The sequence below is a fragment of the Aulonocara sp. 'chitande type north' Nkhata Bay genome, linkage group LG2 (assembly GCF_057382095.1).
Source record: "Aulonocara sp. 'chitande type north' Nkhata Bay isolate Kocher_YH1m ecotype deep benthic linkage group LG2, A_spYH_male_GT1.1, whole genome shotgun sequence".
NCBI classification, from domain to species: domain Eukaryota; kingdom Metazoa; phylum Chordata; class Actinopteri; order Cichliformes; family Cichlidae; genus Aulonocara; species Aulonocara sp. 'chitande type north' Nkhata Bay.
In genome coordinates, this window is record NC_141345.1 from 26,060,447 (window position 1) to 26,082,088 (window position 21,642).

The following is a 21,642-nucleotide window of genomic DNA, read 5'->3' on the forward strand; positions in this document are numbered from 1 at the left end:
AGATTTCTGCACAGTACAATAACGAATGAAGATTGTAGGATTGTTTTTTCAGTGTTAATTTCCTAGTTTCAAGATGGCAGTGTTTGTCTATGCATGAGGCCACCCCCTCCCCTTTTTGCTTTTTTGGTACTGGTCTTCAAACTATGTGGAGAGCCAATTAGCAGAGTTCAAGCAATATTTCTGCTACTATGATTAAAAAGGATTTTTAGATAAATTTGCACATAAAAAAAAGTTAGATTTCATCTAAGACAGCAGTCAGAAGGACACTTGATGTGGTGCAAAGAGAGCTGAGAGGCTTTGAAGCAACAGCAGTTCAGCGCTTCTTGATCTAAAGTCCCTCTGTCAGATTGTCCTTAATCTGATCATCATCTGCTGTCAGACTTCTTGACACAGCAAGCTAGAAAGTGGTACTCTGTGCTGACCCAAAACTCAGTCTCACAGTGCTGACTTGATGTCATTTCTTTTAAACAAAAATCCTTGACAACACTTACGCACATTGCATAAGTGTTGTCACTTACAAAGAAGGGATTATAATTAATAAACGGGAAAAACAGGTCGAATAGTTTACACATTATCATTGTATGACTCATAGGTACAGAGCAATGAGGTCACAAAACAGACACAAAAACTGTTTCATAACATATGTGTGTCTCAGTTACGTAAAGGAAAATCTTTCTTCTCTCTAGGTGAAAAAATGACAGTCAGCTCATTTTTCCTGAAGTACTTCTGTATTTATTCAGGTTTTAACTGAGATTTAAAACATTTTAGCACAATTACTAACGTGACATTTCATTTTCATAGTGATCCAGAAACTTTTGCTTCAGGAAAGTGATAAACAGCGTTATTTGATACACTTTTGAAGAGGATATTAGAATGAAAAGACTTGAAGAAATAAGCCGAGTGATCCATTTACATGGCAGCTTGAGCTTTTTGTGCCACTGAACATTACCCTCTGTCCCCGTCTTCTCTCTGTGCCACTACTATGAAGCCTCTCTCTCAAGTGTCCAAGCAGCATGCCTTTCCTCTTCGGGTTGTCGAACTCAGCAAGAGCTGCAGTATGGTGACTGCAGCTACTCAAGCTTGAAATCTGAGCCCATTATGTCAACAGATGTTACAGACAGAGGGGAGAGCAAGCGTGACAAGAGAAGATATTAAAGTGAGAGCAAAAGGGGGGAGAGATACATAAATAAAATAAATGGCAGTAAGTTTTAAAAAAGGAAACAACCAGTGAGGAACATTTGTCTCATAGCCAATAAAAGAGCAGTAGTGATGCAGAACTCAACCACAGCTCTTCTTCTCCTATTTGCCATCTTACACATCAAGACTGTTTTTTTCCCTCCCTGTATTTCAATTTAAAAAAAAAAAAAAAAAAAAAAACTGACAAGAGAGTACACCACAGGGCACTTATCAAAACACACACACACACACACACACACACAAAACCCCCCCCCCCAAAATAAACAAAAACAAAACCACAAAACCAAAAAAAGGAAAAGAAAAAAACCCCACACACTGGCAATAGCACTTCAGAAAATAAATCAAGACAAAACATTATTTAACAAAAATGTCAATTAACTGACTCACGTGTGAAAACTGAGACCTTTCTGTTGTAAAAAATAGAAAAAAGGGAAAAATCTTCTTATTTCTTTGTTCCTTTTGTTGAAAATTCCTAGACTTTGTGCACTGCTAATACTGATTTCAACAGTCACTTAAACATTTGCCGTCTTATGTCTTACTTCAATCTGAACTGGTGAGCACAAGAACAATGCTCTAAACATGGGGAAAAAGCACAAAACTGTTTAAGTGGCAGAACTTCTCTTCACAGGAGGCGGCGCTCTTGGACAAACAAACATCACCGCAAACAGCATGTCCACAGAGAGGGATTCTCCCACAAAACAGGAAATCACTCAAGTTTTAAAGTTTCCTTTTAAATCTTTGAAAAAGATTGAGGACGCACACAAAGCTCCATCAAACTTTACAACACAGACCAAACACGGGCATATTAACTGGACCCTGGCACAAGTTTTGCCTGCTTTTAACACTTTGACAACAGCAGAAAGTAACAATAGCAGGCAGTTATCTTACAGTGACTGTTGGCCCCAGTCAGAAGTACAACTTTACTGTTATCTTTTAGTTCTGGAAATGTTGGACAGCAAGTGCACCGACTTTACTTTACAACCTCTCATTTGTCACTTTAGACTGGCTCTGTTCCTCCGCTCAACACCCCTCCCTTAAAACACTTTCTCTTCCAATCTAGATCTCATTTTTCCTCTCCATTCCTCTTCTCATAAGAGCTTCAGCAGCAGCTCATAGGTGGCATTGATGATCCCCCAGGAGAGAAGAGAGCGATGGTAGTTGAGGTGGGCTCCTCTGAACAGCATGGCTATACTGCCACCCCTCTCTCTCCACACTGTTAACAGCACCTCTCTGCAAGGATTGAAGGCTCCACCCACCTGAGACTGAGCCCGCGATTTGACGACATTTAACGGGTAGAACATGATGCCAAGGCCTGCCCCCAGCAACCCTCCGCAAACAAAATCATTAACCAAGTTACCTGCCTTGCTAGTAGCTTCTGGGAGCTGCTCTTTAATGGGTCCCCTGAGCCCAAAGAAGAGAACATTGCTAGGGCCATTGCGCAGTAGTATGGGCACGAGGCCACGGTAGCACTCTCTCACACCATACTCTGTCACAAGTGTCCGGAAGGTGTGTGCTGTGTTGTTGAAGCGCCCGTGGTGCCGGTGGTCTTGTAGGAGAGTCTGCACACGCTCAAACGGTGTAAGGATGGCCTCTGCAGTTCCTGCCAAAGCTGCAGCAAAGCTTCTTGTAATCAGCTCTGGCACGCCACTGCTCCCAGCATGGTCTAGTAAGACTCTAGAGAAGTCCTCATACAAGCCAAACATGATGGCTACTGTAGTGCTCTTTTGGAGAAGTGGGGGAAGTAAGCCCCGATAAAGATTCCTCAGTCCATCCCTCTGGAGCTGTCGCACCGCATCGATGGCCAACACGCCATGCAGCTGTTGGCGGAAAAGGACTTTCTGGATCGGAAAGGTCAACAATATATTGGTAAAAGCTGCAAGGGAACCGCAAACATAGTGCTTCCCTTGAGGTCCAAACCTGGCGGTCAGAATGCCAGCAGACAACAGGGAATGGCCTCCTTTTGTCAGGGCTTGGGTCTGAGGTGTCCGCGCTGACTCGGAGTCCATGGTGCTAACAGCCATCAGAGGCCCGGTGCACCACAGCCTTATCCTCAAGCATCACATCAACATACTTCTGTAAATTTATGAAACACATTAAAAAGAAGAAATATCAGCAGGTGGTTTTTTTTATATCTCTTCACCCAAACAAAGATATTAAGTATGACATTATTTGTGAAGTACAAATAAAAAATTTTATCTGTGGCTCATATTCTCTAAATGTGGCCTAAAGCTGGCTGAACTTTTCCAACTCAATAACCTGCCTTAGACTTCTACAATTACACTGCAACAACTGCCAACTGATAAGAGTATTACACAACTTAGCAGCCTGATACGTGCATGCTACGTCATGAGGGAAGCAAACCTGTTATGTACAGACTACACCCTTTATTTGCCTTGAGCATTAAATTTAGTTATTTATACAAAACATGCAACGCATACATCTTGTAACATACAATAACAGCAGTACAAATGGATGTTCCCACCAAAATTATAAGAAATTGTCAAAAACATCTTTAGTATATAAAGCAACAGAAAGGAGAAGTGGTGGTAATGGTGCAAGGTCAGGAGAGGTCAAAGGAAATCTACCAAAAGACTCTTGACACAGTTTTAAGTCAGTATTACAACACGAGACGACCACATGGCTGCTTTTGCATGAAATTGCATTGTGACATTGAAAACACCTGCAAGTTTAAAGTAACCAATATTTTTGTGTCTCTGCGCCTCTTTGTTGCAGATTTGCTTCCATGATATTTTAGAAGAAATTACCCAACTTCCCTGCGATGAAAAACGGACATTCCATATCCAAGCATACAGATCACTGTTAGAATTGTGACATCTAATCAGAAATACAGTCCAACCATCCCTTTTATTATGCTGCATCTTGCATGTTATTGCATAACTATAACAATCAGTACATTACATTTACTTTGGATATTCGACTGCACCTTCTTGCTTAAAACCTCTACATTTACTTTAAAATAAGTCATAATCTAACACAATAAGGTATTATTGTCGCACTAAATAAATTGTTAGTCATAATCTTATTTTGATCTTGATATTTTGACTCAAATTTGAGCGGAAACAAACCATCTTAACACAACCTAATCTTAGGCGAACACGCCCTGTGTGTACCGTTTCTTTAGGATTCAGTAACGTGTCGCATCAAGATTTTTCCAAGTTTTCCAAGACAAATAGCAAGACCTCTCGAACATAGAAACACTATTACTTGTTTTCTGTATGAATTACTTAGTAAGGACAAACACATCACTGAGGAGTTAGCACGCTTAGCGTAGCAGCCACACATAGAAATGATGGACTGGTTAGCTAGCTAGCTCAACGGTGCTAGTACCTGCACCCCTCGCTTACGTTTACGTTTAAGATAAAATGAGGAAGTGATGAGATATATAGTCACTGCATGCTACGCAAAGACAATTGTCCAACTAGCATGCTAAGTGGCTAGCAAGAAGAGAGTCAAACGGACAAGTGTTGATCCATGTTTGGTTGGAAATATCGTCCGCTGCCACTGAAAGTCAACAGGCAAAATAAGAGTCGCGTAGTTTTGGTAACATGAAGACCTGGCCCACAACTGAACCTTTACCTGCAGTGAAACCAGCCGCTGTCCTATCCCTGGACAGGTAGAGCGCTGCTTTCTGCTGGGTAATTGGGCCACTACTGTAGGTCGCGTCTGCAGTCCTAACAAACGCAGGTGACAGCAGCGCTTTTCCACGCCTGCGCACTGCTGTCGATCTGAAACCGTATGCATTGGGTAACGGCTGATTCGGAGGTAGTTTTGAGATTTATTTTAGAATTTATTGTATTTAACAGTGCAAACCTCAATAACTTTAGTTGTTTAAATTTTCCTGATTGTTTTTAAAGTACGTCATATCAGAATAGTCGTGTTACAATTGTTCTTATTTTTGTTGTTGTATTTTACCTGATCCGGTAGCCATTCGACGTAGCTGTCGTAAAACGACACAACGCGTCGTGACGTCACTATCGTAAAGCTAGTGAGTGCGTCGGTAAATAGAGATTTATCTTTTACTTACTTTCGCTTCTCATTATAAGTGTAGTAGTTGTATTGAAATAGAATAGTTGGATAATAGGCGGTGGTCTGATGATCAGTTATTGCAAATATGCCGGCTGAAAACCAAATAGCTGACGCTAGCTAGCTAGCTAATGTGGCTAACTGTAACGTTACATTTGGCTGCTACATTAAAACACGCATGCATATTTTGACATTTTGTCACATCCGGCACCTAAACCCAGAAGTATAGAATGTCAGCCCAAAAGGACTGTGAGTTTTTGGTGAAAAGAGCCCGGGAGCTGGTCTCTGATGATCCCTGTGCTGCCAAAGCCTGGCTCATCACTGCCAGGACCCTTTACCCTGCAGACTTCAACATACAGGTAACGCAAATCATCTCCTCTAGCTGCAAAAGCTGTCAGTAAAAACATCTTCTTACACATCGTGTTTCTGGACCTGTTTTTACAGTATGAAATGTACATCATTGAACGTAATGCAGAAAAGACAGCTTCAGCCGGGCGGCTGCTGTACGACATGTGAGTTACATTTTTAGCGTTAATGTCAAGTTTCCTATCATGAGTCTGACCTCTTACTTAGTTTTGATTTCCCTTTAGGTTCATAAACTTTCCAGATCAGCCCATTGTTTGGCGTGAGATCAGTGTTATTACAGCTGCCCTGCGGAGTGACTCTCAGGATAAGCAGGCACAGTTTCTGAGAGGTGAGAGGGTTTTAACCCTTCATTGCATGCATTAAAAAGTGTGACAATGAACAATGCTTCTTGTGAAAATCTAAAGACTATTTTTTTTTTTTTTTCAGGACTTTTTGAGACACTGCCTGGTCGAGTGCAGTGTGAGATGCTGCTGAAAGCCACGGAGCAGTGTTTCAACACTTTGGAGAAGGCAGAGATGCTGCTGTTACTGCTGAAGCGCTTTCCAGAGTCTGTGGTTCAACATGGGGTGTGTAATATTAGTATTTGCATTGTCTTTTGAAAACTATATGTAATGTTAAAAGCTATTAAAGAACCTGATGTGCTGTTAGGTCAATTTAGGAGAGACATTGCTGGAAGCAGAGGCATCAGAGAATTTGGAGACTCCTGTCAACTGCTTCAGGAAGCTTTTTGGTGAGTACATATTGTCTTTGAATCCATTTCATTTCATCTGAAAAAACAAACAACACTTGCTTCATACAGTTTTTTCCTCCTACAGTGTGTGATGTGCTTCCTTTGGTTATAAACAACATGGATATGCGTCTGCCTGCCAGCCTAATGCAGAAATACATGTTGAAAGCAGCAGAATTCTACATTGGTTATGTTACCCGTGGGCCCTCGCCGGATGGACAGATACAAGGTGAAGATACACTGTGGTGAACTTGTTCTTTGCTTTCTATTTTAGGGCTGTCACAGTGGGATCACTTTCACTCTTAAAAATTTCAGTTCTCTAGTGGGCTTTATAGTGAAGCCTTTGAAATATTTATTTTTTCTATTTACTTTGTTTTTCTTGTTTTCTGTTTCAGGCTCTCAAGAAGGTGGGGCTCTGAAGTCACCGAGTGTGTCACGTGCTTCCCAGCGTTACGTGATTGATGGCCTGACAGAAAAATCGTCGGTGGTGGCAGAACCTTGGGAGAAACTGCTGGATATTCTTGCTGTGGTTGGGGCACGATGTGAGTGGCAGGGAGACAAGGGACAGAGGTAATCTATCACTTGGCCTGTCACATTGTTATTTAGCTACTGCTGTTGTTCCTGCACAAAGGTGACATAAAGTGTAGGATACTTTGCTCAGGGATACCTGATTTGTCTGATTTGGACGCTAAGTGGGGTCAGGCCTGGAGAGTTTGCCTGGGAATACCAGGTCCTGTAAGCACATGACCTTTGGGTGGTTGTGGCTCAGGTTGTAGAGAGGGTCATCTACCAACCAGAAGGTCGGTGGATCGACTGAATCGCAAGTTTCTGTCAGAGCGTCCATCAGAGTGCTGGTTGGTGTGTGAATGCTAGAAAGCACTTAGGCATAGGTAAAAGGGCTGTATGAATGTTTGTGCGATTTGATAGAGCACTTTGAGTGCTCGGCCAGAAGGGTGCTTATCAGTCCATTAGTTTAGTAAGTACACTGTGCAAGTGGCATTGTTGAATTTTGTTACTACATTATATGTGATGCAGAATTATAAATGGTACAGGAATACTGTTGCAGTTGTCAATTATGGCTTCTTTTGATTGTGTCTTTTTGGTTTTCTCTCATATGCTTTGTTATGCTGTGAGCTTTTTATGAGGTATTTATGTTTTCTCTGAGAAACTGAATGCTATTTGCTACCTTCTTGTTTTATGTTCATGTGTTGTAAATGTTGGATTGAGTGTTTAAGGACCCCAGGAAGAATGCCTTTTTTAAAATTACATATGAGTTACATTGTGGGTAATAAGTAAAAAAAAAATCTTAATTTAATCAAAAGAAAAACAAAAACAAACACATAATAAAACAAATATAATGTGCCCACATGTAAAATGTAAATAATAGATGGTTAAAATGTGGATCGTTCAATGACTTTGAAGGGATTATTTAAAATTAAATTTTTCAAAGGAATGTTTTCATGTGTTTATTTGCACTGTAGGAGTTATATTGAGATGCTGCAGAGAGTGAAGGAGCTGTGTCGCTACCTGCCTGGTCTAGAAGGAGAGACGAGGGCCCGGTGCTGCAGTCAGGTGGTCATCTGCGCTGCACTTGTCCTCTTCCGTAGTGCCTTCTTCTACGTCTCAGCTGTACAGCCTGCACTGTTCCACGGTTAGCTTCTACCTTTGTAGATCTCCATCTTCATTTAATATATCTACGGTAATCTTTTGAGTAAAATGTTACAAATAGGTTTCAGTGTTATTTTTTTCTTTTTAGGAATCAGTGGGTTAAGTTCCGGGCCGTGGATCCTTGTAGAGGATTTGAGCTCAGTGTACAGTGATGTGGAGGTGGAGCGAGGAGCACTGAAACATGCGCATAAGAAACGCAAACTAGCAGATGGAAGAGAGAAGACTATGGTGAGAAAAGTTTAGATATAAGTAAGACACTTTAATTATCCCAGATTGGGAAATTCTTTTGATTATATTTGGATCTGTGTGTCATTATAGAGCTCAGATGATGAGGAAGGTTTGGGGAAAGGCCGTGGTCGACACATTTTAGTAAACAAGAATGACATGACCAACTGGTCAGAGACTTTGGAGAGCTTTCGCACAGCGAGAGAAAGCTGGGACCTTCTTCACTCCCATGATGGTCTGGAAGCTGGTAGGAGATTTTTATGTTCAGTCATGTTGTCACTACATCAAAAGGTTGTTATCAGAACAGCTGAAAATTGTACATTTTAATGTCTCTCAAAGAGTTCAAGAAGATCTGCGCCGCGTGGAAGACAGACAGCTGGCTGTGGTTCCGAATATTCCTCACCGACATGATTATATACCAGGCAAGAGTCGTTTTTAATTTACCTTTTCTGTTTGTGACAAATCATCTGCATCCCTTTTATTTGTTAGCAGCAGCATCTTTAGCTTATTATCTTAGCTTTAGGATCAAAATATGCCATCATTTTAATACTGCTTTGAATTAAATAGCCCCGATCAACGTTGGGAAATGCAATTATTGCATAAGAAAGAACAGATTATACAGATGCAGGCACTCACTGACCACTTTGCCTTCAAAAATTCCCTGTGACATGGCATGTTATCCTGCTGGAAACAACCAGAGAAATCAGAAGATGGCTACTGTGGCAATAAAGGGATGGAGATGGTCAGCAAAAGTACTCAGTTAGGCTGTGACTTTTAAATGATCCTCTCTGGGGGTTTTTGAGTTACCATCATCTTCCTATCAGCTCAAAGCCATCTGGACCTTCGCCTCTGACCTACAGATATACCTAATAAAGTGGCTGGAGAGTGTACATTTTAAGTTATATAGAATTTAAAGAATGAGGCAAATGCACGCAATAAAACTGGTTGAAGTTGGCAGATGAAACTGGCTATTTTAATATAATTTAAATACACTTAAGCTAACACATTAATCAACATTTGGATATAATATCTTTTCTAAGTTGTCTTTGGTTATATACTGATTATGTGCTAATGTATTATCTCCAGGGACAGTACCGCAAGGCCCTCTCTAGCCTGCACCAGATGGCTGCAGTGCAGCAGCCTCAGCCTGGGCCACAGAGTCCCTCAGGTCAGGCCAGTCTGGAGCACCACAGGGCCTTCATACAGCAGGCATCCTGCCACTACACCCTGGGAGAGTACAGGGTATACACATGCACACAAACACACTCTTAGCGTACATTATTTTGGTTTTGTCAGGAGACATGCATATGCTTATATGCCTTTCTTTTTCATAAATCATGTCAAATGTATTTATACAGTATGTTTTAAAACAAATGTAGCTGAGAGAAGTGATGAACTGAATTTGGGAATGTGCACACAATATTAAGGCAGAAAACTTAAATAAAGAAAATAAAGACAGTAATTGATTGAATATTTCAACTTTTTTATTTTTATTTTATGAAAGCACAGCTGGCAGGAAATATACTTTACTGTAACATTTATTGATTCACATTGAAACTTTTGATTTGTAATTGGTCATATATAATTTATTTGTTTGTTTTTTTTTACATATATATTTACTTAAAATATGTGATTGTATAATAAAATGTTTTGCAGGCCATGTATGAAAAACAAATCAGTGACACCAACTGGCCTGAAGGTGGCACTACAGTTAAAATGGGTTAAAATGTCCTAGATTAAATTCAGGTGTTTAGAACAACTTGCATCACTTTTATTCAATTTTCTCTAAACCAAGCTGACAGACCTGGTCCATCACAGCTCTGTCATTTAGTCAGTTTTACTATATTAGTATAAGTTTCTTAGCCTAACAACATGTCCTTTGTCCAGTCAAATTGTGTGTAATAGTTTTGTATGGTGCTGTTTCTTTTGACAGATGGCCTGTGAGAAACTGCTTGAAGTTGTCAGTGGCCTACTACCCCCAAACCAGGAAGCACCAAAGACCCCAGAGGATCCGGTTAGAGTCAAGACCAAAACGAGGAAAGGTAAAAGTTTCCTGAATCTACTCACTGATTCTGTTCATGAACAGTTTTGATTTTTTTTTTTTTTCGCTAATCTGAGATATGACTACGTTTGTGGCGTCTTCATACAGAGTCTGTATGAAGACGTCTGTATTTATATGTTGCTTTGAGTACTGTTAACATTCCCTGTTCTTTGGTTTTAACCAGGTAATGACTTGCGATTACTTCCATGCACCAGCAAATCTGTGCTGCCGTTCTGTCTCCAGCTGATGCTTGCCTGCTTTAAGGTACATAGACAGGATACATCTGTGGAAATAAGTGGGTGCAAGGGCTTGGATACGTTTTCTTATGCAGACTTTGAGGAGACATGCTCCGTGCTGTAAGGCTTAATGAGACTGTGACAATCTTTGTTTCCTTTTTCCCCCCTTTTTTGGCCAATCAGCTACGTGCCTTCACCGACAGTCGTGACGACCTGTCCCTTGGTCACGTGGTGGTGCTCCTGCAGTACGACTGGCCACAGGGCGAGATGCTGTTTTTAAAGGCAGTGGACAAAATCTGCCAACAAGGCAGCTTCCAGTATGAGAATTTCTTCAACTATGTCACCAGTATCCTTTTTGCCTTGATTTCTTGCCTTTATTTTGGTGTAAATAAACAGTTCTCTTTGTGATTCCTTTATGTGTTGGATGTTGGTTTCCTTAAACTCATGGTTTTTCTCAGACATTGACATGCTGGAAGAGTTTGCATACCTGCGTACTCCAGAAGGAGGTAGAATTCAGCTGGAGCTGCTGCCCAATCAGGGAATGCTGATCAAGTAAGCAACCTCCTTCCCATTATGAGCGTTTCTTTAGTTGGCATCGTGACTGCACTCTCCCTTTCTGTTGGTGTGCTTTTAAAAGAGGACAGTGCTACTGACTGATCTACATAGACAAGGCCTGTGGGAAAAATTGACCTTTTAAACTGAAAAAGCTGTAAATGGAGTGGGCGTTTATAAAGAGAAGGAGTTCATGGTTTAAGTGAAGAAAGAAAAAACTGTTTTCTGACTCCTTCGTTCATTACTGTAGAAGTTCAGACGTTTGAATGCACCCTCACTGACAGTTGTTGAATGTTGCTGTCCCTCAGGAACCCTAGCCCTGCCCTGGGGGTGGAGTTAAATACTCTCCTGCTACAAGGGGTGCAGACGATGGACAGGTACCCCAGGCCCCTCCTCCCACAGTCCCCATCCCGCCCCTACCACCCCACCAGTCACCCTTCCTTCATCCCCAGCTTCAAGGCTTGTCATCCCCCAGTTTTAATTTGGGCCTGTCATTTTACATCAAGAGTTAGTCGTTCTTTGATTTCTGTCGGCGTTTGTTTATTTGAGCCATTATTCGCCTTTCTGTGGTCATCACTGTTGTTGTTACAGAAGACGATGTTGGTGTTTTTGTATAGTGAATTTAGTTATTTTGCCTTGTCATAACTCTTGATCTCATTTCATGTGTGGACATGTTTCATGTGGTTTTGATTATTATTATAATGGAATGTTTTATTTGAAAAGACTGAAAATGCTGTTTGTCTGATTTATGTGTGTGTGTGTAAGGAAAATGTAACCTGAAGTATTTATGAGTTATTTTTATTGCATAGGTTATATAATCTAAGCCTCTGTTTATTTTAAGGTATCTCATAAAACCCTATTTCTGACCATGTCTATGTTTGCATTTATTTTTTTAAAAAAAAGTATTTTTCCTCTTCCAGACACCACACAGTGACTCGAGGAATCACCAAAGGAGTGAAGGAGGATTTCCGTCTGGCCATGGAGAGGCAGGTGTCGCGTTGTGGGGAAAACTTGCTTGCTGTGCTTCACCGTTTCTGCATTAATGAGAAAATAATCATCATCCAGTCGCTTCCCTGACACCTGGACTTTAGCTTGTGAGGTTTCAGGCACAATTTAAATGCAAGTGGACTGACTTAATGACCAAGAAAGCTGATTCTCTGCAGACACATTTCCAGCTCTCTTGTCTTTCTCAGCCAGCACTGAACTCTTAACATGCAGGCTTATTCTTTACCTTCATAGTGAACTTCTCTTTTTAGAGTGTTAGCAACAATACTGATAGACAACTGCTTTCATTTTCACATTACAGTATGTGTATTTTTTCTTCATCAGTGGTACAAAGTTGAGATGGTAACATAAATAACCACCACATTTCATATTGTGATGTCTTGCCGGAGTCAGTAATGACAGAAAACTTAAAGTGCATTTTTGATACTTTTTGTTAGGTAATGTTTTTGCTACAATCTTGAATCAAATTGTTAGTTTGTATGGATGTTTCCATTAAATGTTACTTGAATGGTTTAAACAAGTTTATGTGTTATTTCATAATTTATACATTGCAATCATATCAGATGGTCATTAAATGCTAATTAAACAAATGAGATAAATTAACCCTAAAAGGTGCCCGGTCTTTAAAGGTGCAGGGTAGCTATGACGTATTTCCAGTGTATCCAAATACTTCTGTAGCCCTTTTTTTACCCCTTTAATCTGTGTCCCTCTTCAAGTCTTTCCTCTGCCCAATGCTCCTGTACTTGTGTGACTGGAGCATTGGGCAGGTCAGTCTGTAGGGCAGCTCTGAGGTTAGCCCAGAATAACCTTTGTTTTGCCCTGTCTTGAGGCCACTCCAGATATGTGTGGCGGTTCATCATGGACTTCAGCTGGTAGTACTTGGATGGGATTAGGTATTGAGGCAGAGGCTCAAGCAGTACCAGCACAATGCTGTCTGAGCCCAGAGTGAGACGTTGGTGGGTGGCGAAGTAGAGCTCGTAATGACACCACTCGCTCTTGACAAAGTGAGCAGAGAGGACAAACACAGAGCGCCTGCATTTCTCCACACAGCTGATGATGTTCTCAATGATCGTCTTTCCCGGCACAAAATCTTTCTCGTGATGACAGATTCTAAGCCCTCCTGCGGGGCCTTCGAGGTTGGGAAGAAGGGAATTGCGCACCCAGTCAACATCGTGCTGGCTATAAGACACAAACGCGTGGAACTCCAGACCCACCAGATCCTCGGGCCGAGCTTGTTGCAGTCTTGCACGATGTTTGGCTCTTGTCCACTGCCAGATCATGCCCATGTACCAGGGAACATCCAAACAGTGACACAGAATCACAATGGAAATAATCAGTGTCCCTGCTGGAACCAAAATTGCAACCACTAGAAGGCCAATGCTGCAGGAGACCTCTGGGATCGAGATGTCTCTTAAAGTTGAGTTTCTAACGTCCTCGGGGTATGTGCAGTAATAGCCCTGTGGCCAATTCAGCAGCTCAATACCTGATTGGTTGTTGTTGTTCTTTTCAGAATTGGTAGCGAGCTTTATGAAACCTCTGAGAGTGCAGGTACAGGTGAAGGGGTTAAAACTGACATCTAGGATATGCAGTTCGGGACAGCTTTCCAATATGTTCACAGATGGGGCATGGAGAGAATTTGACCTGAGCAGAAGCTTGTGGAGTGTGGGGAAAGTGCCACAACCTGGCAGGTCCCGCAGCCGGTTAGCATTTAGATTCAGAGTTGAAAGGTTTCTCAGTTTAAAGATGGATTGCGGAACCACCGAAATCTGGTTGTTCTGGAGGTCCAGTATCTGTGTCCCATTTGGTAGACATTGAAAAACTGACTCAGTCAAACTATTAGAAGACAGATTTATATTGGTGATGCTTGCTGGCCAGATGCACTGTGATGACTGGTCATACCCTATGGAGTTGACACTGAGGTCCAGATGTTGCAGGGACGACATATATCGAAAACGTTGGCTCAGTAACTCAAGTTTTTTAAGACTGTTGCCTATCAGAGTCAAGTTCTTCAGGTTACGCAGGTTCTGACATTCAACTACGTTTTTACCCACCGCACTTGAGAAGATGGAATCAGACATAGCACCAAAGGAAAAATCCAGCTGGCGTATTGGACTCTGTGACTTGGGACAGGTCATGTGTATCATTGGTGCGTCAGTAATCGCAACACTCTCCACTGGCATGCTGATGAAAAAGTTGTATAAAGCCTCCTGTGAGAATTGGAAACTTGTTACCACTGCCTGGCTGGCTGTGAAAGAAATCACCTGTGATGTTTTGATCACTTCAGTTGTGTAGTGAGGAGGATTCTTTACATTCATTTCAGAAACACGAACATGTTTCAAAGTTGTATTTAGAGCCACATTTACATATTCAGTTAAGTCGTGCCATTTAATTGTTATGTTGGTGAGATAAAAACTCGTTGTGTGGATTTTCACCGTCTCTCTTAGCTGCTTACTTAGGTCTTTGTAGCCATTTATCATATTCATCATCTCCACTTCAGCAAACAGAGACAGAGCATCAGCAGTCAGATTACGGTCAATTTTTTGATTATGTCCAAAGGCTATCTGCAGCCTTTGAGCATGAACATCCTCCAGGCTGCCTGCTTCATAATAAAGTCCATCCTCTAGTAATAACGTCAATGTACGTAGTTTCATTTTAGCAATGTTCTTGAAGTCACCCACGCTGATGTTTTTTGCTCCAACTGTTAATCTTTCCAGTTTTACAAGAGAGCTGAACTCACTCCCCAATGTCATGGTAAGAAATCTGTTAAAGGCCAAGTTTAGCACCAGGAGGTTCACTGTGTGTAGCAGGTATTGTTGACCTGAGAGATTCTTGAGATTGTTGTGCGACAGGTCCAGATGTTCCAGGAGAGGCGTGTCAAGAAAAGTCTGTGGATCGATCTCCTCCAAATTATTCCATGACACATTCAGGAACCTGAGGTGAGTGGTTTTTTGAAAGTCTCCATTGTGAAGCTGACGTATGTAGTTGCGAGAGAGGTCTAAAAACTCAGTCGTCTGTGGCAGGTCAGTTGGGACAGAGGAGAGGTTTTGGGATGATCGGTCTACAAAGTTGTCAGGTGATGAAGTGCTCTTCTGAAGTCCCACCAACACGGCTGCTGTCCAGAGTACGGCTGCTGTGACCCTCATTGTAGCTTGTATAAGAAAATATAGCCATTAAACGGGTAGCATTTGTCTGTGTGTCATTCTGTCTGTAAATATATAATAGCTTAAAATGATTTGAATAAATTCTGATAAATATTTGTAATGTTAAAAAGTGGAGTCATGTTAACAATACATTATAATTTGGTTACATATACCAGGGTTATCAAGGTCAACTTAATAATAATTAACAATATTGATCAAAAATTAAAAAAAAAAGGAGATTCTAAATATCACGTTACCTTGGATGTCTGACACTGAAGAAGAAGTCAGAAGATATGTTTAAAATTCTACTGCTTTTGTTCGTATTGCCAACATTTAGGGGAAGATACTGATGTTGTGGGATTTTAACGATCACATTATAGTTTGCATCCAAATTTCATTGCAAATTTGACCTCTGATCTCACATTTACATTTCACATCTGCCTTTCTTTTCAAGAGTTTTGGAGTCAATACAGCATTGGCTCCAAAATGCATATAATAATAATGCTCGGAGTCAAGTTCGTGACATATATAATGTAGTATAATGTCATATAATATGATTAAGTGATTTGTGTCCAGTCAATTGCAAATAACTAACTTTAAATTTTAATAAACAACAAAAATAAATGCCACACATGTACTGCACCTACATGAATACAAATAAGAAAAAATAATTATACTCAAAAAAATGTCAGGTATATTAAAATGGGTTTCAAACTAAACAAATATATACAAAACACAATATTATATCCTTAAAAGTAAGAAACTACCCAGAGAGTGAGCTGCCTTAGTGGAGGTTTGCACTCTTGGAGTAGTTTTTGTTTAAAATAAATGCTGTCTACCTTTTTGTTGGCTACAATTCTCAGAAACTGCTGGGGAGAAGTAAGGATTTGACTTAACGATCACTTTATAGGAAGCAGTGTGTAACAGTATCCTTTCTAAACTTGTTTAAATAAGACAGGATTGATAAAAGCACAAATCAGGTTTTTATCATCTGAGTGATAACAAAAATCTGGTATTTGGAAATCATCATCATGTGTCTGTCATGAATAAATAAATGTGTAAAATTAAATAAATGGTTCTAGTAGCTCATCGGTCAGATGTCATGCAAATATAAAACAAAGTTTTTGTTAATTGACAGATGTCCCTTTTTCAGAATTGTCTGTAGTAGATAATGAAAAAATAAGAACTTTTCTCCCATTTATTTGTTGATCTATCAGTTAATGACTCTGGTGTAGTATGAAGTACCATGGTGGAGGTCTTTATACAGCTGACATTTCACAGAGCCACCCAGTGTGATGGATTGGTGTCTTTACTGGGTCGATTCTGCCCAGAATTTGATTTTATTTATTTCAATCTAAATCTTAAAATAAAGAAAACCCAAAACCACATTCACATTAATTCAAAGGAAAACACAATTTTATTCAAAGATGGTTAAGAGTCCACTAACCTGTGTTGCCGTCTGATGGTCACATTTTGAAGTCTCAAGTACCAAAAATATCAGAGTCACAATGGTTCAAAATCTCTATATGGGAAAAGAAATGGAAATCAGTCAAACAAAACTGACTGATAGAGGAACATGTAGCAGCAAATGAAGTCTGGCTCAAATGTGACCAAAAGGCAAGCATCAGCACTGAGTCAACAGTTGCTAATTTTAGTTTCTAAGTAACAGTAAAAAAAACATGAAGTTGAGCAGAAACAGGCACAGAAATAAAAATAAGTTCCCAGGCTCTTCATCCTCTTTTACCTTCCCTTTTTATGCAACAGTGCATTTTATGGAGAGAAACTTATACAATAATGTATATTAAAAAATGGAGATAAAGTCCAGAAATTGGATTCAGTGTATATTATTGCCTTGAGGAGGGTTTTGCTCCTGGTCTCTAGACACATTTTTGTTTGTTTGTTTGGTTTTTAACACATTTTTTTTGTGATGGGGAAGCTATGTGTGTGTGCAGACAGATAAACAGACACACACTCGCATTAACCCAGTTCCGAGCAATGTTTTTACTCTGGCAGTGCCAATCTTGCCTTGGGTCAGCAACTGCTATGCAAAAAGCAATAGGAGCTCAATTGAATATCATCTTATAAGCCAGTGTCACTAATCTCACCTGGAACAGTTTGATCAAATTCTAAAAGAACACTGCTGATTCGGTTATAGCAGCTTCTGACTATAAGATAACAGAAAACTGGCTGTCTTTGTACAGCAAATGTAGTTCTTTTGTCTTTTCATAACACTTGATTTCATTTGATATGTGAACATGTTTCATGTGGGTTTCATTATCATGATGCCATATTTTTCTTTTTTTAATTTGAAAACATCACGTTTTGCTAATTATGTGTGTGTATAAGGAAAATGGATCCTGCAGTATTTCTGACTTACTTTTATTGCATGGGCCATATAAATTTAAGCCTCTGTTTATTTTAAGCCAGCTCATAAAACCAGATTTCTGCTCATGTCTGTTTTCATTTATTACATGTATTTTTTTTTTATCCTTTTCCTCCTCCAGAGAACACACAGTGACTTGATGAATTACCAAGACTCAAGAAGGATTTCTGTTTCTGTGAGAGTGACTCAAGTGACTCATTATGCAAATGTCCTGTTTATCAGACCCGTTGCCCTGACTTCACACCTGATGAAGACCATGGAGAGTGTTATGTATTTAGTAAAATCAGTTTATAGTTTGTGGTACTACTTTCTGTTACAAAGTAGAGAACACAAAGTGTGGTGTATGTGCGCATTGATATGCCTGCGCCTTTCCTTAGACTGGTTATTAAAGTAAATTACTACAACTAAAGAAGGCGTCGTTACTTACCAGTTAAGTTATAAGAGAGAATATAACAGACTGGCGACGAGGATTAAAACGGATCCCTGATGTGCATTGGACGACAGAGAGGGGGAAATCCTTGCCAAAAAGACACGAAAAAGGTTAGGGCCAAAACAACTAACCCTCCGTGTGGATGCTAGCTCACCTGCCTGGCTAAAGAGAGGACGTGAGTAACATCAATTCTTTTAAGTGAAGGACGCTTATAAAAATACCGAGAAAATGTCAGGAGGCGTTGGACAAATGGACGTTTTTGATAATGGCACAGAGGATTGGACAACATATGTAGAGAGAGTTGAACAGTATTGTCGGGCTAACAAAGTAGAGGATGAGAGGAAAGTTGCTGTGTTACTGAGTGTGATGGGAGCGAAAACATACAACTTGTTGCGCAGCCTCATCACACCGACCAAACCAGCTGACAAAAGTTTCAAGGAGATCACAGAAGTGCTCCAAAAACATTTCCAACCGAAGCCACTGGTTATAGCCGAACGTTTCCGATTTCATAAACGAAATCAATTAAAGAATGGATTTGGCATGCCTGGAACTGTACACAATGCAAGAGAAAGATAATGATGCAATATGGCTCACACCTAAAATACAAGGGATTGAGTTACAGATGGAACTGGACACTGGGTGTGCTCTCTCACTGATTTCATATGAAGATTACAGAAACAAATTCCCAATCTGAAACTGAAGCACACCTCAGTGAAACTGAAAACGTACACAGGTGAAAGAATAACTCCTCTGGGAAAACTAAAAGTGAAAGTGGAATATGAGAAAAAGAAATGCAACCTGGAACTTTATGTTCTGAAAAATGGAGGTGTGCCATTATTTGGGCGTGACTGGTTGAAACACATCCACCTCAACTGGAAAGAAATAAAGTCAATGAGACTAGAACGAGGCCTGAGTGCAAATTCTGTAGATGAAAGACTGAAACAGATCCTTAATAACCATGCCCAGGTGTTCAAAGATGGAATCGGCACCCTGAAAAATATTAAAGCACAGATCATACTAGAGGACAATGCAAAACCAAGATTCCACAAGGCACGCCCTGTACCTTATGCTTTACGCCCTAAAGTTGAAGCAGAGCTCCAACGCTTGGAAGAGCAAGGAATACTTACCAAGGTGGAATGGTCAGATTGGGCTACACCAATAGTATCAGTAAGCAAGAAAGCAAGTGACAGTGTGCGGATCTGTGGTGATTTTAAGGTTTCAGTGAACCCAGTTCTCCGCATAGATCAGTACCCACTTCCACGGATAGAAGACATATTCACAGCAGTAGCAGGTGGCAAACACTTTTCAAAAATTGACCTTGCCCAGGCTTATCTCCAGATGGAAGTAGAAGAGACATCCAGGAAATATCTGGTAATAAACACTCACAAAGGCCTATATCAGTACAACAGACTGGTATTTGGTATCGCCAGTGCCCCAGCAGTATGGCAACGTGCCATGGATCAGGTCCTACAAGGCATTCCAGGAACACAGTGTTTTCTGGATGACATAATCGTCACTGGTGTTGATGAGGAGACTCATCTGGCTAACCTAACAGCAGTCCTGGCCAGGCTAGAAAAATATGGACTGAGAGCAAACAAAAACAAATGTAAGTTCTTTAAGGATGCCATTGAGTATTGTGGACACAAGATCGACAGACATGGGCTCCACAAAACCAAGGACAAAGTTGAAGCAGTCCTGAAGGCACCAGAACCTAAAAATGTGAGTCAGCTACGCTCTTTCTTGGGCTTAGTTAATTATTACCACAAGTTTCTACCAAACCTTTCAACAGTCCTTCAAGCGGTCAATGAAAGCCAGTCGCACAGAGGGGAAGCCGCTACAACAGAAAATAGACAATTTCTTACTGGCTTACAGGAACGCCACTCATGCAACAACTGGACACACACCTGCAATGCTCTTCATGGGACGGAATCTGAGATCACGATCATTTGCTGGAACCAGACATTCGCAAGGATGTCCAAGATAAACAGTCTTCCATGGTGGAAGCAACAAGAAACAAAACTAGATTCTTCAATGTTGGACAAAAAGTTCTCGCCAGGGACTACAGAGACCCAAGTCAGAAATGGCAGCCTGGCACGATTCTGTCACGGACCGGACCACTGACATACACTGTAAATGTTGGAGCCAACTTAGTCTGGCGTAGACATGTTGATCAGATTGTAGATGCGGAAAGTCACATGGTTCCACAGCAACCTGAGAGCACATCTACACCTCAAGATTCAGAAGAGTTTGCCCTCGCTTCACCACCTGAGGTTCAGGATTTACGTAAAACTACCAATGCTCAAACACCTGAACTTCCCACACAGAGCACTATGGAGTCTGACCAAACAGGCAGACGGTACCCTGAGAGAAATCGCAGAGCACCTCAGAGACTGAACTTATAGGTTTCAAGTTAATTTTGTAGGAAAGCAGTTCAAATGTTTAAGAGGAAACAACCTACCTCCATGTTGTAAATCACTGAGTAGGTGTCATATTTCAGTTCAAGTTAAATTATTGGTTTACAGCATTTATCTGAAAATATTTTGATTGTTTGGTACCTATTGTGTTCATCAAAGTTGGATGGGAGGAACTGTTATGTATTTAGTAAAATCAGTTTATAGTTTGTGGTACTACTTTCTGTTACAAAGTAGAGAACACAAAGTGTGGTGTATGTGCGCATTGATATGCCTGCACCTTTCCTTAGACTGGTTATTAAAGTAAATTACTACAACTAAAGAAGGCGTCGTTACTTACCAGTTAAGTTATAAGAGAGAATATAACAGAGAGTATCATTCTACACCACCTTTGCCCACTAGTCGGGAGAGATCTAGACTCGCTGCAGTTTACCTACCAGCTGAACATCGGGGCGGATGACGCTGTCACGTACCTGCTGCATCGGGCCTTCTCTCATCTGGAGAGCACCAGGTGCACACTGAGTCATGTTTTTTGATTTCTCCAGTGCCTTCAATACAATCCAACCCTTAGTGCTAAGGGAGAAGATGCAGGGAGCTGGAGTGGACCATCAGCTGTCCTCATGGATTATTGACTACCTCACCAGTAGACCCCAGTATGTGAGGCTGCGGGACTGTGTTTCTGAGGTGGTAGTCTGTAGCACGGGGGCCCCACAAGGAACAGTACTCGCCCCTTTTCGCTTCACCCTGTACACTGCGGACTACAGTTATAACACGGACACTTGCCATCTCCAGAAGTTGTCAGATGACACCGCCATTGTGGGTCAGGTGTCGGAGGGAAATACAGTGGGGTCGTCAATGACTTCGTCAACTGGTGCGAACAGAACAGATCTTTGCATCAATGCCAGCAAGACAAAGGAGCTGGTGATTGACTTCAGCAAGAAGCCACCCCCTATTACACCAGTGAACATCCAGGAATTGGACATTGAAACGGTGGAGGAGTACAAATACCTGGGTGTTCACCTCAACTACAAACGGGACTGGTCCACAAACACAAATGCACTTTACAAAAAGGGTTTAAGTCGTCTCCACCTGCTACGGCGGGTGAGATCCTTCAGGGTGAACAGGACACTCATGAGGACATTTTCCGACACTGTGGTGGTGTCTGCTATTTTCTATGCTGTGGTCTGCATGAGTGGTGGAATGGCAGAGAGGGACAG

General features: G+C 41.0%; 3 protein-coding genes across 6 annotated transcripts; 1 reads left to right on the top strand and 2 right to left on the bottom strand.

Moving 5' to 3' along the window:
- Nucleotides 1-709: 709 nt before the first annotated feature.
- On the bottom strand, nt 710-5,273 carry slc25a51b (solute carrier family 25 member 51b). 3 transcript variants are annotated; one of them, XM_086313500.1, is made up of 3 exons: nt 5,131-5,247; nt 4,795-4,943; nt 710-3,270 (listed from the first exon to the last, which is right to left on the bottom strand). In XM_086313500.1, the coding sequence occupies exon 3, from the start codon at nt 3,216-3,218 to the stop codon at nt 2,286-2,288; it is 933 nt and encodes a 310-aa protein (XP_086169626.1). In that variant the 5' UTR covers nt 3,219-3,270; nt 4,795-4,943; nt 5,131-5,247; the 3' UTR covers nt 710-2,285. The 3 variants fall into 3 exon arrangements, with proteins under 3 accessions (XP_086169626.1, XP_086169635.1, XP_086169618.1); XM_086313509.1 differs by lacking the exon at nt 4,795-4,943 and having other exon boundaries at nt 5,131-5,273; XM_086313492.1 differs by lacking the exon at nt 5,131-5,247 and having other exon boundaries at nt 4,795-5,020.
- ints10 (integrator complex subunit 10) lies at nt 4,384-12,587 on the top strand. Of its 2 annotated transcripts, XM_086313475.1 has the most exons (19): nt 4,384-4,980; nt 5,463-5,600; nt 5,686-5,753; nt 5,832-5,935; nt 6,034-6,173; nt 6,256-6,337; nt 6,423-6,563; nt 6,730-6,904; nt 7,816-7,985; nt 8,091-8,230; nt 8,321-8,474; nt 8,567-8,649; nt 9,314-9,469; nt 10,161-10,269; nt 10,453-10,532; nt 10,688-10,850; nt 10,963-11,056; nt 11,365-11,433; nt 11,977-12,587. In XM_086313475.1, exons 1-19 carry the CDS (start codon nt 4,954-4,956, stop codon nt 12,131-12,133), a joined length of 2,250 nt encoding a protein of 749 aa, XP_086169601.1. In that variant the 5' UTR covers nt 4,384-4,953; the 3' UTR covers nt 12,134-12,587. The 2 variants fall into 2 exon arrangements, with proteins under 2 accessions (XP_086169601.1, XP_086169607.1); XM_086313481.1 differs by lacking the exon at nt 11,365-11,433 and having other exon boundaries at nt 4,387-4,980; nt 11,977-12,585.
- LOC147337988 (toll-like receptor 1) lies at nt 12,267-15,204 on the bottom strand. The gene has a single exon (XM_086313463.1). It carries the CDS (start codon nt 15,202-15,204, stop codon nt 12,748-12,750), a length of 2,457 nt encoding a protein of 818 aa, XP_086169589.1. The 3' UTR covers nt 12,267-12,747.
- Nucleotides 15,205-21,642: the final 6,438 nt, after the last annotated feature.